Here is a 17,500-nt window from a genome sequence, read left to right as displayed (position 1 = left end):
TCTATCTCTACCTGCTGTCTATCTATACCTGCTTTCTATCTCTACCTGCTGTCTATCTCTACCTGCTGTCTCTCTCTACCTGCTTTCTATCTCTACCTGCTGACTATCTCTACCTGCTGTCTATTTCTACCTGCTTTCTATCTCTACCTGCTGTCTATCTCTACCTGCTTTCTATCTCTACCTGCTGTCTATCTCTACCTGCTGTCTATCTCTACCTGCTTTCTATCTCTACCTGCTGTCTATTTCTACCTGCTGTCTATCTCTACCTGCTGTCTATTTCTACCTGCTTTCTATCTCTACCTGCTGTCTATCTCTACCTGCTTTCTATCTCTACCTGCTGTCTATCTCTACCTGCTGTCTATTTCTACCTGCTGTCTATCTCTACCTGCTGTCTATTTCTACCTGCTTTCTATCTCTACCTTCTTTCTATCTTTACCTGCTTTCTATCTCTACCTGCTGTCTATCTCTACCTGCTGTCTATTTCTACCTGCTTTCTATCTCTACCTGCTGTCTATCTCTACCTGCTGTCTATCTCTACCTGCTTTCTATCTCTACCTGCTGTCTATCTCTACCTGCTGTCTATCTCTACCTGCTTTCTATCTCTACCTGCTGTCTATCTCTACCTGCTGTCCATCTCTACCTGCTGTCTATCTCTACCTGCTGTCTATCTCTACCTGCTTTCTATCTCTACCTGCTGTCCATCTCTACCTGCTTTCTATCTCTACCTGCTGTCTATCTCTACCTGCTGTCCATCTCTACCTGCTGTCTATTTCTACCTGCTGTCTATCTCTACCTGCTTTCTATCTCTACCTGCTGTCCATCTCTACCTGCTTTCTATTTCTACCTGCTTTCTATCTCTACCTGCTGTCCATCTCTACCTGCTGTCTATTTCTACCTGCTTTCTATCTCTAAGTCCTCAGAGTATGGAGGTATACGTCCTCAGAGTATGGAGGTATACGTCCTCAGAGTATGGAGGTATAAGTCCTCAGAGTATGGAGGTATAAGTCCTCAGAGTATGGAGGTATAAGTCCTCAGAGTATGGAGGTATAAGTCCTCAGAGTATGGAGGTATAAGTCCTCAGAGTATGGAGGTATAAGTCCTCAGAGTATGGAGGTATAAGTCCTCAGAGTATGGAGGTATTCTCAGTGTAAGGCAGAGAGGAGCTTGCCAGAGCCACAAGCATCATAGTATCAAGTAGTTCTACTTCACTCTTAACTCTAGACACACACACATGCTCTCTCACACACACACACACACACACACACACACACACACACACACACACACACACACACACACACACACACACACACACACACACACACACACACACACAGAGCTACCTCCTAGTCTCATCCTCCTGGCCTCTGGTCTTCTGCGTTCGGACCCACTGCTCCAGCTGCTGCATGGAGTTGGTCCTGGCCAGGCCTCTCTCCGGCTCCTGGGCCTTTCCTGCTGCGCTCCCCAGGGTGCCCGCCCCCTCCCCCGGGCTGGCGTCCCCAGCCCTCTCCCCGGAGCCGTTGACCTGCGGCGCCTGGTGCTGGCTGGCCTGGCGGGAGGCGGAGACGGCGGCGGCGATGGCAGCGGCCTGGGCAGGCTGCAGCTTGATACTGCTGATCTTGGTGAGCGCCGGTCTCTCTCCGGTCCCCTCTCTCTGGAAGCCGTACTTGTCTCCCTCGGCGCGCAGGGTACCGTACTTGTCCACCGCCCTCTGGTAGTCTCCGTCCCGCAGGGTGCCGTACTTGTCTCTGTCTCGCAGCATGCTGTACTTGTCTCCTCTGAAGGTTTTGTACTTGTCCTCCTGCCTGAAGGTGGCATACTTCTCCCCCTCCCTCAGGGACAGCTGTCTCTTTAGCTCCCTCTGCAGGGCCTGCTTCTGCGGGTCTCTCTGCAGGGCGTGTCTCTCCCCCACCCTGTGCAGGGCGTGTCTCTCCCCCACCCTGTGCAGGGCGTATCTCTCCCCGTCTTTAGTCAGCAGGTACTTGTCCGCGTCTCTCTGCGGCGCATATTTCTCCAGCTCCGTCAGGAGGGCGTAGTTATCCCCGGCCTTCTGCCCGGCGTACTTCTCCTCTTTCTGCAGGGTTGATCTCTCCTCTTTCTGTTGGAGGTAATTCTCCTCTTTCTGGACGGCAGGCTTGTCTCCCTCCCTGTGGAGGAGGTATCTCTCTCCGTCTCTCTGCACAGTGTAGCTGACCCCGTCCTTCTTCAGCGAGTAGCGGTCTCCGTCCTTCTGCAGGGTGTAGCGCTCCCTCTCTCTCTTGCCGCCGTGCTTCTCCGCCTCCCGGGGCTTGTGCGGCTCGTCCGGCGCGGGGCGGGGCACGGAGGGCTGCCGGGCGCCCTCGCGGTTCTTTTCGTTGTTCTGGATCTCGGGCTGGGTCAGGGCCCGGTGGTTCTGGACGTTGTTGACCTCTACGGGGGTCTGGGGGTCAACCTTCAGCTTGTCCAGCCTGGGAGAGACACGAGAGGAGGGGAGGAGGAGAGGAGGAGAGGGGAGGTGAGGAGGAGAGAAGGGGAGGAGGAGAGTGGAGAGGAGGGGAGGCGAGGAGGAGAGAAGGGGAGGAGGAGAGAGGAGAGGGGGGTATAGGTAGAAGGAGAAGAAGAGAGGAGAGAGAGAGAGAGAGAGTCCTGTTAGACTATTTGTTATGGTAAGAAGTATAGTGCAACTGCAATTAGGAATCCAAATGTGTCGACCTATTGACATTTAATTGATTTTACTGACCGCTAAAGTGAACAGAAGACGAGACCAATTTCATTCAACAACTACTACTGTTCTGATCGCTAACATTTTAAGTGAATAAAGTAGAACATAGTGAACATTAGCATCACGGCTAGCGAACATTTTCTGGCTGGGAGTGAAAAACATTTTGCGCTCATTATGAGCCTGTAGACATAAAGCTAGTTACTTGACACAGTTAGCTAGAGATATTGGCCCCAAAATCACTTTACAACTTGTTTAGTTTATTCTTGTGAATATCAAGGCTACATAACCACCATTCCAGCTCTACTAATCTAGAGGGGGATTCTGTGATGGGAAGGCCGTGTGGCTGAGAGCCTCTCTAGGGTCCAGCATCACACAGCTAGCGGCTACAACACACACAATTACCAACAACACACCTCTTTCTGTTGTACGCAGTCTAAAGAGCAGGTTCTGAATCAGAATCAGGAGGGAACGGTATAACACCTCCATCCTCCTCCTCTGAGAGGGTTAGTTACAGGTATATAACACCTCCATCCTCCTCCTCTGAGAGGGTTAGTTACAGGTATATAACACCTCCATCCTCCTCTGAGAGGGTTAGTTACAGGTATATAACACCTCCGTCCTCCTCTGAGAGGGTTAGTTACAGGTATATAACACCTCCGTCCTCCTCCTCTGAGAGGGTTAGTTACAGGTATATAACACCTCCATCCTCCTCCTCTGAGAGGGTAAGTTACAGGTATATAACACCTCCGTCCTCCTCCTCTGAGAGGGTTAGTTACAGGTATATAACACCTCCATCCTCCTCCTCTGAGAGGGTTAGTTACAGGTATATAACACCTCCATCCTCCTCCTCTGAGAGGGTTAGTTACAGGTATATAACACCTCCATCCTCCTCCTCTGATAGGGTTAGTTACAGGTATATAACACCTCCATCCTCCTCTGAGAGGGTTAGTTACAGGTATATAACACCTCCATCCTCCTCCTCTGAGAGGGTTAGTTACAGGTATATAACACCTCCATCCTCCTCCTCTGAGAGGGTTAGTTACAGGTATATAACACCTCCATCCTCCTCTGAGAGGGTTAGTTACAGGTATATAACACCTCCATCCTCCTCCTCTGAGAGGGTAAGTTACAGGTATATAACACCTCCGTCCTCCTCCTCTGAGAGGGTTAGTTACAGGTATATAACACCTCCATCCTCCTCCTCTGAGAGGGTTAGTTACAGGTATATAACACCTCCATCCTCCTCCTCTGAGAGGGTTAGTTACAGGTATATAACACCTCCATCCTCCTCCTCTGATAGGGTTAGTTACAGGTATATAACACCTCCATCCTCCTCTGAGAGGGTTAGTTACAGGTATATAACACCTCCATCCTCCTCCTCTGAGAGGGTTAGTTACAGGTATATAACACCTCCATCCTCCTCCTCTGAGAGGGTTAGTTACAGGTATATAACACCTCCATCCTCCTCTGAGAGGGTTAGTTACAGGTATATAACACCTCCATCCTCCTCCTCTGAGAGGGTTAGTTACAGGTATATAACACCTCCATCCTCCTCCTCTGAGAGGGTTAGTTACAGGTATATAACACCTCCATCCTCCTCCTGTGAGAGGGTTAGTTACAGGTATATAACACCTCCATCCTCCTCCTCTGAGAGGGTTAGTTACAGGTATATAACACCTCCATCCTCCTCCTCTGAGAGGGTTAGTTACAGGTATATAACACCTCCATCCTCCTCCTCTGAGAGGGTAAGTTACAGGTATATAACACCTCCGTCCTCCTCCTCTGAGAGGGTTAGTTACAGGTATATAACACCTCCATCCTCCTCCTCTGAGAGGGTTAGTTACAGGTATATAACACCTCCATCCTCCTCCTCTGAGAGGGTTAGTTACAGGTATATAACACCTCCATCCTCCTCCTCTGAGAGGGTTAGTTACAGGTATATAACACCTCCATCCTCCTCCTCTGAGAGGGTTAGTTACAGGTATATAACACCTCCATCCTCCTCTGAGATGGTAGTATGGTGATAAGATGGTACTATGGTGATACGATGGTAGTATGGTGATAAGATGGTAGTATGGTGATAAGATGGTAGTATGGTGATAAGATGGTAGTATGGTGATAAGATGGTAGTATGGTGATACGATGGTAGTATGGTGATAAGATGGTAGTATGGTGATAAGATGGTAGTATGGTGATAAGATGGTAGTATGGTGATAAGATGGTAGTATGGTGATAAGATGGTAGTATGGTGATAAGATGGTAGTATGGTAATAAGATGGTAGTATGGTGATAAGATGGTAGTATGGTGATAAGATGGTAGTATGGTGATAAGATGGTAGTATGGTGATAAGATGGTAGTATGGTGATAAGATGGTAGTATGGTGATAAGATGGTAGTATGGTAATAAGATGGTAGTATGGTGATAAGATGGTAGTATGGTAATAAGATGGTAGTATGGTGATAAGATGGTAGTATGGTGATAAGATGGTAGTATGGTGATAAGATGGTAGTATGGTGATAAGATGGTAGTATGGTGATAAGATGGTAGTATGGTGATAAGATGGTAGTATGGTGATAAGATGGTAGTATGGTGATAAGATGGTAGTATGGTGATAAGATGGTAGTATGGTGATAAGATGGTAGTATGGTGATAAGATGGTAGTATGGTGATAAGATGGTAGTATGGTAATAAGATGGTAGTATGGTGATAAGATGGTAGTATGGTGATAAGATGGTAGTATGGTGATAAGATGGTAGTATGGTGATAAGATGGTAGTATGGTAATAAGATGGTAGTATGGTGATAAGATGGTAGTATGGTGATAAGATGGTAGTATGGTGATAAGATGGTAGTATGGTGATAAGATGGTAGTATGGTGATAAGATGGTAGTATGGTGATAAGATGGTAGTATGGTAATAAGATGGTAGTATGGTGATAAGATGGTAGTATGGTGATAAGATGGTAGTATGGTGATAAGATGGTAGTATGGTGATAAGATGGTAGTATGGTGATAAGATGGTAGTATGGTGATAAGATGGTAGTATGGTGATACGATGGTAGTATGGTGATAAGATGGTAGTATGGTGATAAGATGGTAGTATGGTGATAAGATGGTAGTATGGTGATAAGATGGTAGTATGGTGATAAGATGGTAGTATGGTGATAAGATGGTAGTATGGTGATAAGATGGTAGTATGGTGATAAGATGGTAGTATGGTGATAAGATGGTAGTATGGTAATAAGATGGTAGTATGGTGATAAGATGGTAGTATGGTGATAAGATGGTAGTATGGTGATAAGATGGTAGTATGGTGATAAGATGGTAGTATGGTGATAAGATGGTAGTATGGTGATAAGATGGTAGTATGGTAATAAGATGGTAGTATGGTGATAAGATGGTAGTATGGTAATAAGATGGTAGTATGGTGATAAGATGGTAGTATGGTGATAAGATGGTAGTATGGTGATAAGATGGTAGTATGGTGATAAGATGGTACTATGGTGATAAGATGGTAGTATGGTGATAAGATGGTAGTATGGTGATAAGATGGTAGTATGGTAATAAGATGGTAGTATGGTGATAAGATGGTAGTATGGTAATAAGATGGTAGTATGGTGATAAGGTGGTAGTATGGTGATAAGATGGTAGTATGGTGATAAGATGGTAGTATGGTGATAAGATGGTAGTATGGTGATAAGATGGTAGTATGGTGATAAGATGGTAGTATGGTGATAAGATGGTAGTATGGTGATAAGATGGTAGTATGGTGATAAGATGGTAGTATGGTAATAAGATGGTAGTATGGTGATAAGATGGTAGTATGGTAATAAGATGGTAGTATGGTGATAAGATGGTAGTATGGTGATAAGATGGTAGTATGGTGATAAGATGGTAGTATGGTGATAAGATGGTAGTATGGTGATAAGATGGTAGTATGGTGATAAGATGGTAGTATGGTGATAAGATGGTAGTATGGTGATAAGATGGTAGTATGGTGATAAGATGGTAGTATGGTGATAAGATGGTAGTATGGTGATAAGATGGTAGTATGGTGATAAGATGGTAGTATGGTGATAAGATGGTAGTATGGTAATAAGATGGTAGTATGGTGATAAGATGGTAGTATGGTTATGATAATCTGATACGATGATATCAGCATACTCTACTGTACTGTATATGCCACTATTGGGCAGATGTGTGTTTGTGGGCGTGTCTGTGGTGGATATTCACCATCTGATTGGGCAGATGTGTGTTTGTGGGCGTGTCTGTGGTGGATATTCACCATCTGATTGGGCAGATGTGTGTTTGTGGGCGTGTCTGTGGTGTATATTCACCTCCTGATTGGCTCCATGTGGACAAGCGCTGCGTCTGTCATCACCTTCATCCAGGACTCCATGTCCTTGGGCGTGTCCGTGCAGAAGTAGTACGTCCGCATGTTGGGGTGGGTCGCCTGGGGACGGACAGCAGCGTGAACATACGTATGTGTGTGTGTGTGTGTGTGTGTGTGTCTGTGTGTGTGTGTCTGATTGTGTGTGTGTGCCTGTGTGTGTGTGTGTGTGTGTGCCTGTGTGTGTGTGTCTGTTTGTGTGTGCATGTGTGTGTGTGTCTGTTTGTGTGTGCATGTGTGTGTGTGTGTCCGTGTGTGTGTGTATGTCTGTTTGTTTTGTTATGTTATATTATTTTTATTTGTAATGCGCCCCCCATCCAATAATGACATGGGCCCGGGGCGCAGCCCGGGAGACAGATAGGTAACAGAACGAGACACGACAACACAGAGACAACAGTTAGAGAACAGGAGACTGAAACATTCATGACAAAACACAGAACACGCTAGCTCAGAATACAACATTGAAAAGGTGTGTTTTAAGTTTGGCCCTAAAGGACTCTAGAGTGGGGCAGTCTTGATGCTCAGAGGCCCGTTCACAGCTTCGGTGCCATTACTGAGAAAGCACGGTCACTCTTCCTCACTAGGTCTGTCAGCACGGTCACTCTTCCTCACTAGGTCTGTCAGCACGGTCACTCTTCCTCACTAGGTCTGAAAGCACGGTCACTCTTCCTCACTAGGTCTGTCAGCACGGTCACTCTTCCTCACTAGGTCTGTCAGCACGGTCACTCTTCCTCACTAGGTTTGAAAGCACAGTCACTCTTCCTCACTAGGTTTGAAAGCACGGTCACTCTTCCTCACTAGGTTTGAAAGCACGGTCACTCTTCCTCACTAGGTCTGTCAGCACGGTCACTCTTCTTCACTAGGTTTGAAAGCACGGTCACCCTTCCTCACTAGGTTTGAAAGCACGGTCACTCTTCCTCACTAGGTCCGTCAGCACGGTCACTCTTCCTCACTAGGTTTGAAAGCACGGTCACTCTTCCTCACTAGGTTTGAAAGCACGGTCACTCTTCCTCACTAGGTCTGTCAGCACGGTCACTCTTCCTCACTAGGTTTGAAAGCACGGTCACTCTTCCTCACTAGGTCTGTCAGCACGGTCACTCTTCCTCACTAGGTCTGTCAGCACGGTCACTCTTCTTCACTAGGTCTGTCAGCACGGTCACTCTTCCTCACTAGGTCTGTCAGCACGGTCACTCTTCCTCACTAGGTTTGAAAGCACGGTCACTCTTCCTCACTAGGTTTGAAAGCACGGTCACCCTTCTTCACTAGGTTTGAAAGCACGGTCACTCTTCCTCACTAGGTTTGAAAGCACGGTCACTCTTCCTCACTAGGTTTGAAAGCACGGTCACTCTTCCTCACTAGGTCTGTCAGCACGGTCACTCTTCCTCACTAGGTCTGTCAGCACGGTCACTCTTCCTCACTAGGTCTGTCAGCACGGTCACTCTTCCTCACTAGGTCTGTCAGGACGGTCACCCTTCTTCACTAGGTTTGAAAGCACGGTCACTCTTCCTCACTAGGTTTGAAAGCACGGTCACTCTTCCTCACTAGGTTTGAAAGCACGGTCACTCTTCCTCACTAGGTTTGAAAGCACGGTCACCCTTCTTCACTAGGTTTGAAAGCACGGTCACTCTTCCTCACTAGGTTTGAAAGCACGGTCACTCTTCCTCACTAGGTTTGTCCGTGGGACTTCCTCACTAGGTTTGAAAGCACGGTCACCCTTCCTCACTAGGTCTGTCAGCATGGTCACTCTTCCTCACTAGGTTTGAAAGCACGGTCACTCTTCCTCACTAGGTCTGTCAGGACGGTCACCCTTCTTCACTAGGTTTGAAAGCACGGTCACTCTTCCTCACTAGGTCTGTCAGCACGGTCACTCTTCCTCACTAGGTTTGAAAGCACGGTCACTCTTCCTCACTAGGTTTGTCCGTGGGACCCTCAGGCTCAGTTGGTCATCAGATCTGAGCTTGGGCCTGGACCTAGAGGTGGGGGACTGGTCCAGGATCAGATCTGAGCTTGGGCCTGGATCTAGAGGTGGGGGACTGGTCCAGGAGGTCCTTGGGCCTGGACCTAGAGGTGGGGGACTGGTCCAGGATCAGATCTGAGCTTGGGCCTGGACCTAGAGGTGGGGGACTGGTCCAGGATCAGATCTGAGCTTGGGCCTGGACCTAGAGGTGGGGGACTGGTCCAGGATCAGATCTGAGCTTGGGCCTGGACCTAGAGGTGGGGGACTGGTCCAGGATCAGATCTGAGCTTGGGCCTGGACCTAGAGGTGGGGGACTGGTCCAGGATCAGATCTGAGCTTGGGCCTGGACCTAGAGGGGACTGGTCCAGGAGGTCCTTGATGTAGGCAGGGGCTACAAGTGTGTGTGTGCGTGTGTGTGTTCCTGTTTGTGTGTGTGTGTGTTCCTGAGTGTGTATGTATGTGTTCCTGGGTGTGTGTGGTCCAGGGCCCTGTACTATGAAACAGGATTACGGGGTTAGCGTGATAACTTCAGGTTCAAGCCTGTTTTATCCGTAGTACGAAGGTGGTTCACTTTTCACCCTGCTATATCGCTATGGTAACTTATGCTGCCGAGCTAACCTGCTCCGGGGCAGGTTAAGTTCCAGATTATGGATCAAAACATATGAAGCACTGCCCGCTGACCGATCAGTTCACTTGGAAAAAGGCATATGGACGTTAAGATTCTATATGGAACTTCAGTGTGCGAATTAAACAATCATCTGCAGTGCCATCCATCCATCCATCCATCCATCCATCCATCCATCCATCCATCCATCCATCCATCCATCCATCTATCCATCCATCCATCCATCCATCCATCCATCCATCCATCCATCCATCCATCCATCCATCCATCCATCCATCCATCCATCCATCCATCCATCCATCCATCCATCCAGCTTTCCCCGATATCATATGAAAAACTGCAGAATGACAGCTGCTTGAGCCATATTTTGCCTTGTGCATTTACAGTCGTAGACGGTAGACTATGCACTGGCTTGCGTTTTATTAGCCTACCTGCAGTTTCGTGTAGGCTGTGGGTGATGCGGAGAACCAAGTAAAAACACAAATTTTTTATTCAATGTTCAAGTCTTTAATGTTGATTTATTAGACTAGCCTCCCGTTCCTAGGAACAAAGAGAAGTAGGCTACATTTTAATTGAATTGTGATAGCACCAATGCCTGACAATCAATGACGTTATAGGCCTACTGAAATGGGCTACTTTTTTCACGGTAGTCTTATAGCCTACTTCTCCACCTCAAGCTTGATCTAGGCTAGTCGTGTTGATGAGGAGGATAATGATATAACGTAGACAGTCTGCAGTATTTTCCCAGCGTTCCTTCCTGCCTTTGGCAGTAGCGACTGTGTTGCGCCTATAGTTCATATTTCTATAATATTACTCCTCTTGTGTGAAATGCGGTGGACGGAACTTGGTTATGCGTATTGTTTGCCCTGTCCATAGCCGTGTCCCAATACTCTTATTAAGGTATGCGATTGGTCATTTTGAGCAAATACCTCCCGTTTCACCGTGACCGCGCTCATAGCTAGATTGGACCAGCTGGGTCGACTTAACGAGTTGATAGCCACCGTCATGGTACCGTTTATCCGTGATTGCAGTTTACTCGAGCGAGCTAGCGAAAAGTTATCCTGGATATGTTGAACGCCTCTGGTGTGTGTTATTGGGTGGGTGTGTTCCTGGATTTGTGTGTGTGTATGTGTGTGTGTTTGTGGGTGTTCTTGGCTGTGTGTGTTCCTGGATGTGTGTGTGTGTGTGTGTGTGTGTGTGTGTGTGTGTGTAATAGAGGGTGATGAGGTGTTATCTTGTAGATACCTGGCTCTTTACGACAGTTATCTCTTTGTAATCGCTCTGTTATCTGAAGAGACTGTATCTCAGCAGGACATGCCTATGTCTGATGTGTGTATACAGACCTCTGTGTGTGTGTGTGTGTGTGTGTGTGTTCCTGGGTGAGTGTGTGTGTGTGTGTGTGTGTGTGTGTGTTCCTGGGTGTGAGTGTGTGTGTGTGTGTGTGTGTGTGTTCTGACCTTGAAGGCATACTTCCTGCTGATGTGATCATCCACGGAGAGCATGGAGATATGGAAGCTGGGCAGCAGGATACTACCCAGAATGCCTTCCTCCTTGTCATCTAGAACACAGGAAGAGGAGGGGGGGGGACAGATATCAGTGTTACACAGGAAACGGAAAGTGGCAGACCAAGTCAGAAACCTTCTTCTGAGCCGGGGAAGACTGGCTGGTTGTGGTATATTAGGGTCTGTAGTTCTCAGCCTGACTACTAAACTACATCCAGCCTGACTACTAGACTACATCCAGCCTGACTACTAGACTACATCCAGCCTGACTAGACTAGACTACATCCACCCTGACTAGACTAGACTACATCCAGCCTGACTACTAGACTACATCCAGCCTGACTACTAGACTACATCCAGCCTGACTACTAGACTACATCCAGCCTGACTACTAGACTACATCCAGCCTGACTACTAAACTACATCCACCCTGACTCCTATACTACATCCACCCTGACTACTAGACTACATCCACCCTGACTACTATACTACATCCACCCTGACTACTAGACTACATCCAGCCTGACTAGACTAGACTACATCCACCCTGACTACTAGACTACATCCAGCCTGACTACTAAACTACATCCACCCTGACTCCTATACTACATCCACCCTGACTACTAGACTACATCCACCCTGACTACTATACTACATCCACCCTGACTACTAGACTACATCCACCCTGACTACTAAACTACATCCACCCTGACTAGACTAGACTACATCCACCCTGACTACTAGACTACATCCAGCCTGACTACTAGACTACATCCAGCCTGACTACTAGACTACATCCAGCCTGACTACTAGACTACATCCACCCTGACTACTAAACTACATCCACCCTGACTACTAGACTACATCCACCCTGACTACTAGACTACACCCACCCTGACTACTAGACTACATCCACCCTGACTACTAGACTACATCCAGCCTGACTACTAGACTACATCCAGCCTGACTAGACTAGACTACATCCACCCTGACTACTAGACTACATCCATCCTGACTACTAGACTACATCCAGCCTGACTACTAGACTACATCCAGCCTGACTACTAGACTACATCCACCCTGACTACTAGACTACATCCAGCCTGACTACTAGACTACATCCACCCTGACTACTAGACTACATCCAGCCTGACTAGACTAGACTACATACACCCTGACTACTAGACTACATCCACCCTGACTAGACTAGACTACATCCACCCTGACTAGACTAGACTACATCCAGCCTGACTACTAGACTACATCCACCCTGACTAGACTAGACTACATCCAGCCTGACTAGACTAGACTACATCCACCCTGACTACTAGACTACATCCAGCCTGACTACTAGACTACATCCAGCCTGACTACTAGACTACACCCACCCTGACTACTAGACTACATCCACCCTGACTACTAGACTACATCCAGCCTTACTACTAGACTACATCCAGCCTGACTAGACTAGACTACATCCACCCTGACTACTAGACTACATCCATCCTGACTACTAGACTACATCCAGCCTGACTACTAGACTACATCCAGCCTGACTACTAGACTACATCCAGCCTGACTACTAGACTACATCCAGCCTGACTAGACTAGACTACATCCACCCTGACTACTAGACTACATCCAGCTTACTACTAGACTACATCCACCCTGACTACTATACTACATCCACCCTGACTACTAGACTACATCCACCCTGACTACTAGACTTCATCCAGCCTGACTACTAGACTACATCCACCCTGACTACTAGACTACATCCAGCCTGACTACTAGACTACATCCAGCCTGACTACTAGACTACATCCAGCCTGACTAGACTAGACTACATACACCCTGACTACTAGACTACATCCACCCTGACTAGACTAGACTACATCCACCCTGACTAGACTAGACTACATCCAGCCTGACTACTAGACTACATCCACCCTGACTAGACTAGACTACATCCAGCCTGACTAGACTAGACTACATCCACCCTGACTACTAGACTACATCCAGCCTGACTACTAGACTACATCCAGCCTGACTACTAGACTACACCCACCCTGACTACTAGACTACATCCACCCTGACTACTAGACTACATCCACCCTGACAACTAGACTACATCCAGCCTGACTACTAGACTACATCCAGCCTGACTACTAGACTACATCCACCCTGACTACTAGACTACATCCACCCTGACTACTAGACTACATCCAGCCTGACTACTAGACTACATCCACCCTGACTACTAGACTACATCCAGCCTGACTACTAGACTACATCCACCCTGACTACTAGACTACATCCAGCCTGACTACTATACTACATCCACCCTGACTACTAGACTACATCCACCCTGACTACTAGACTACACCCACCCTGACTACTAGACTACATCCAGCCTGACTAGACTAGACTACATCCACCCTGACTACTAGACTACATCCACCCTGACTACTAGACTACATCCACCCTGACTACTAGACTACATCCACCCTGACTACTAGACTACATCCAGCCTGACTACTAGACTACATCCAGCCTGACTACTAGACTAGACTAGACTACATCCAGCCTGACTACTAGACTACATCCACCCTGACTACTAGACTACATCCAGCCTGACTAGACAAGACTACATCCACCCTGACTACTAGACTACATCCACCCTGACTACTAGACTACATCCACCCTGACTACTAGACTACATCCACCCTGACTAGACTAGACTACATCCAGCCTGACTACTAGACTACATCCACCCTGACTACTAGACTACATCCAGCCTGACTAGACTAGACTACATCCACCCTGACTACTAGACTACATCCAGCCTGACTACTAGACTACATCCACCCTGACTAGACTAGACTACATCCAGCCTGACTACTAGACTACATCCAGCCTGACTACTAGACTACATCCACCCTGACTAGACTAGACTACATCCACCCTGACTACTAGACTACATCCACCCTGACTACTAGACTACATCCAGCCTGACTACTAGACTACATCCACCCTGACTACTAGACTACATCCACCCTGACTACTAGACTACATCCAGCCTGACTACTAGACTACATCCACCCTGACTAGACTAGACTACATCCAGCCTGACTACTAGACTACATCCAGCCTGACTACTAGACTACATCCACCCTGACTACTAGACTACATCCACCCTGACTACTAGACTACATCCACCCTGACTACTAGACTACATCCACCCTGACTACTAGACTACATCCACCCTGACTACTAGACTACATCCACCCTGACTACTAGACTACATCCAGCCTGACTACTAGACTACATCCAGCCTGACTACTAGACTACATCCACCCTGACTACTAGACTACATCCACCCTGACTACTAGACTACATCCACCCTGACTACTAGACTACATCCAGCATGACTAGACTAGACTACATCCAGCTTACTACTAGACTAGACTACATCCACCCTGACTACTAGACTACATCCACCCTGACTACTAGACTACATCCACCTTGACTAGACTAGACTAGACTACATCCAGCCTGACTACTAGACTACATCCAGCCTGACTACTAGACTACATCCACCCTGACTAGACTAGACTAGACTACATCCAGCCTGACTACTAGACTACATCCAGCCTGACTACTAGACTAGACTACATCCAGCCTGACTACTAGACTAGACTACATCCAGCCTGACTACTAGACTAGTCTACATCTACCCTGACTACTAGACTACATCCAGCATGACTAGACTAGACTACATCCAGCCTGACTACTAGACTACATCCAGCCTGACTACTAGACTAGACTACATCCACCCTGACTACTAGACTACATCCACCCTGACTACTAGACTACATCCAGCCTGACTACTAGACTACATCCAGCCTGACTACTAGACTACATCCACCCTGACTAGACTAGACTACATCCACCCTGACTACTAGACTACATCCACCCTGACAACTAGACTACATCCACCCTGACTAGACTAGACTACATCCAGCCTGACTACTAGACTACATCCACCCTGACTACTAGACTACATCCACCCTGACTAGACTAGACTACATCCAGCCTGACTACTAGACTACATCCAGCCTGACTACTAGACTACATCCACCCTGACTACTAGACTACATCCACCCTGACTAGACTAGACTACATCCACCCTGACTACTAGACTACATCCAGCCTGACTACTAGACTACATCCAGCCTGACTACTAGACTACATCCACCCTGACTACTAGACTACATCCACCCTGACTAGACTAGACTACATCCAGCCTGACTACTAGACTACATCCACCCTGACTACTAGACTACATCCAGCCTGACTAGACTAGACTACATCCAGCCTGACTACTAGACTACATCCACCCTGACTACTAGACTACATCCACCCTGACTAGACTAGACTACATCCAGCCTGACTACTAGACTACATCCACCCTGACTACTAGACTACATCCAGCCTGACTACTAGACTACATCCAGCCTTACTACTAGACTACATCCAGCCTGACTACTAGACTACATCCACCCTGACTAGACTAGACTACATCCACCCTGACTACTAGACTACATCCACCCTGACTACTAGACTACATCCAGCCTGACTACTAGACTGCATCCACCCTGACTACTAGACTACATCCACCCTGACTACTAGACTACATCCAGCCTGACTACTAGACTACATCCACCCTGACTACTAAACTACATCCACCCTGACTACTAGACTACATCCAGCCTGACTACTAGACTACATCCACCCTGACTACTAGACTACATCCAGCCTGACTACTAGACTACATCCACCCTGACTAGACTAGACTACATCCACCCTGACTACTAGACTACATCCAGCCTGACTAGACTAGACTACATCCACCCTGACTACTAGACTACATCCAGCCTGACTACTAGACTACATCCACCCTGACTACTAGACTACATCCACCCTGACTACTAGACTACATCCAGCCTGACTACTAGACTACATCCAGCCTGACTACTAGACTACATCCACCCTGACTAGACTAGACTACATCCACCCTGACTACTAGACTTCATCCAGCCTGACTACTAGACTACATCCAGCCTGACTACTAGACTACATCCACCCTGACTACTAGACTACATCCACCCTGACTACTAGACTACATCCACCCTGACTACTAGACTACATCCAGCCTGACTACTAGACTAGACTACATCCAGCCTGACTACTAGACTACATCCAGCCTGACTACTAGACTAGACTACATCCACCCTGACTACTAGACTACATCCAGCCTGACTACTAGACTACATCCACCTTGACTAGACTAGACTAGACTACATCCAGCCTGACTACTAGACTACATCCAGCCTGACTACTAGACTAGACTACATCCACCCTGACTACTAGACTACATCCAGCCTGACTACTAGACTACATCCACCTTGACTAGACTAGACTAGACTACATCCAGCCTGACTACTAGACTACATCCAGCCTGACTACTAGACTACATCTAGCCTGACTACTAGACTAGACTACATCCAGCCTGACTACTAGACTAGACTACATCCAGCCTGACTACTAGACTAGACTACATCCACCCTGACTAGACTAGACTACATCCAGCCTGACTACTAGACTACATCCAGCCTGACTAGACTAGACTAGACTACATCCAGCCTGACTACTAGACTACATCCAGCCTGACTACTAGACTACATCCAGCCTGACTACTAGACTACATCCAGCCTGACTACCAGACTACATCCACCCTGACTACTAGACTACATCCACCCTGACTAGACTAGACTACATCCAGCCTGACTACTAGACTACATCCACCCTGACTACTAGACTACATCCACCCTGACTACTAGACTACATCCAGCCTGACTACTAGACTACATCCAGCCTGACTACTAGACTACATCCAGCCTGACTACTAGACTACATCCAGCCTGGCTACACAGCCTACAGCTCTCTCTGCTGTTGCTAAATTATTGACATATGGAGAGAGAGAGATGGAGGGAGACTTGGAGGGAGAGAGAGAGAGAGATAGAGAGAGATGAAAGGGAGATGGAGGGAGACTTGGAGGGAGAGAGAGAGATAGAGAGAGATGAAAGGGAGATGGAGGGAGACTTGGAGGGAGAGAGAGAGAGATAGAGAGAGATGGAGGGAGACTTGGAGGGAGAGATAGAGAGAGATAGAGAGAGATGGAGGGAGACTTGGAGGGAGAGAGAGAGAGAGATAGAGAGAGATGGAGGGAGACTTGGAGGGAGAGATAGAGAGAGATAGAGAGA

General features: G+C 47.4%; 1 protein-coding gene across 1 annotated transcript in view; it reads right to left on the bottom strand.

Moving 5' to 3' along the window:
- The window catches only part of LOC311317059 (pleckstrin homology domain-containing family A member 5-like), a gene marked incomplete at both ends in the record, with an annotated part of 275,859 nt that overhangs the window by 41,884 nt on the left and 216,475 nt on the right, over window positions 1-17,500 (bottom strand). Inside the window, 3 exons of the mRNA XM_084448057.1 lie at window positions 1,344-2,447; window positions 7,038-7,153; window positions 11,130-11,230. Of these exons, the coding sequence (XP_084304183.1) occupies window positions 1,344-2,447; window positions 7,038-7,153; window positions 11,130-11,230 (1,321 nt within the window). The remainder of the gene's footprint in view (window positions 1-1,343; window positions 2,448-7,037; window positions 7,154-11,129; window positions 11,231-17,500) is intronic.

This window comes from Borostomias antarcticus (genome assembly GCF_949987555.1).
Source record: "Borostomias antarcticus genome assembly, chromosome: 13".
NCBI lineage: Eukaryota > Metazoa > Chordata > Actinopteri > Stomiiformes > Stomiidae > Borostomias > Borostomias antarcticus.
Note: the sequence above shows the minus strand (reverse complement) of the source record. Positions and strands in the feature narration are given on the sequence as shown.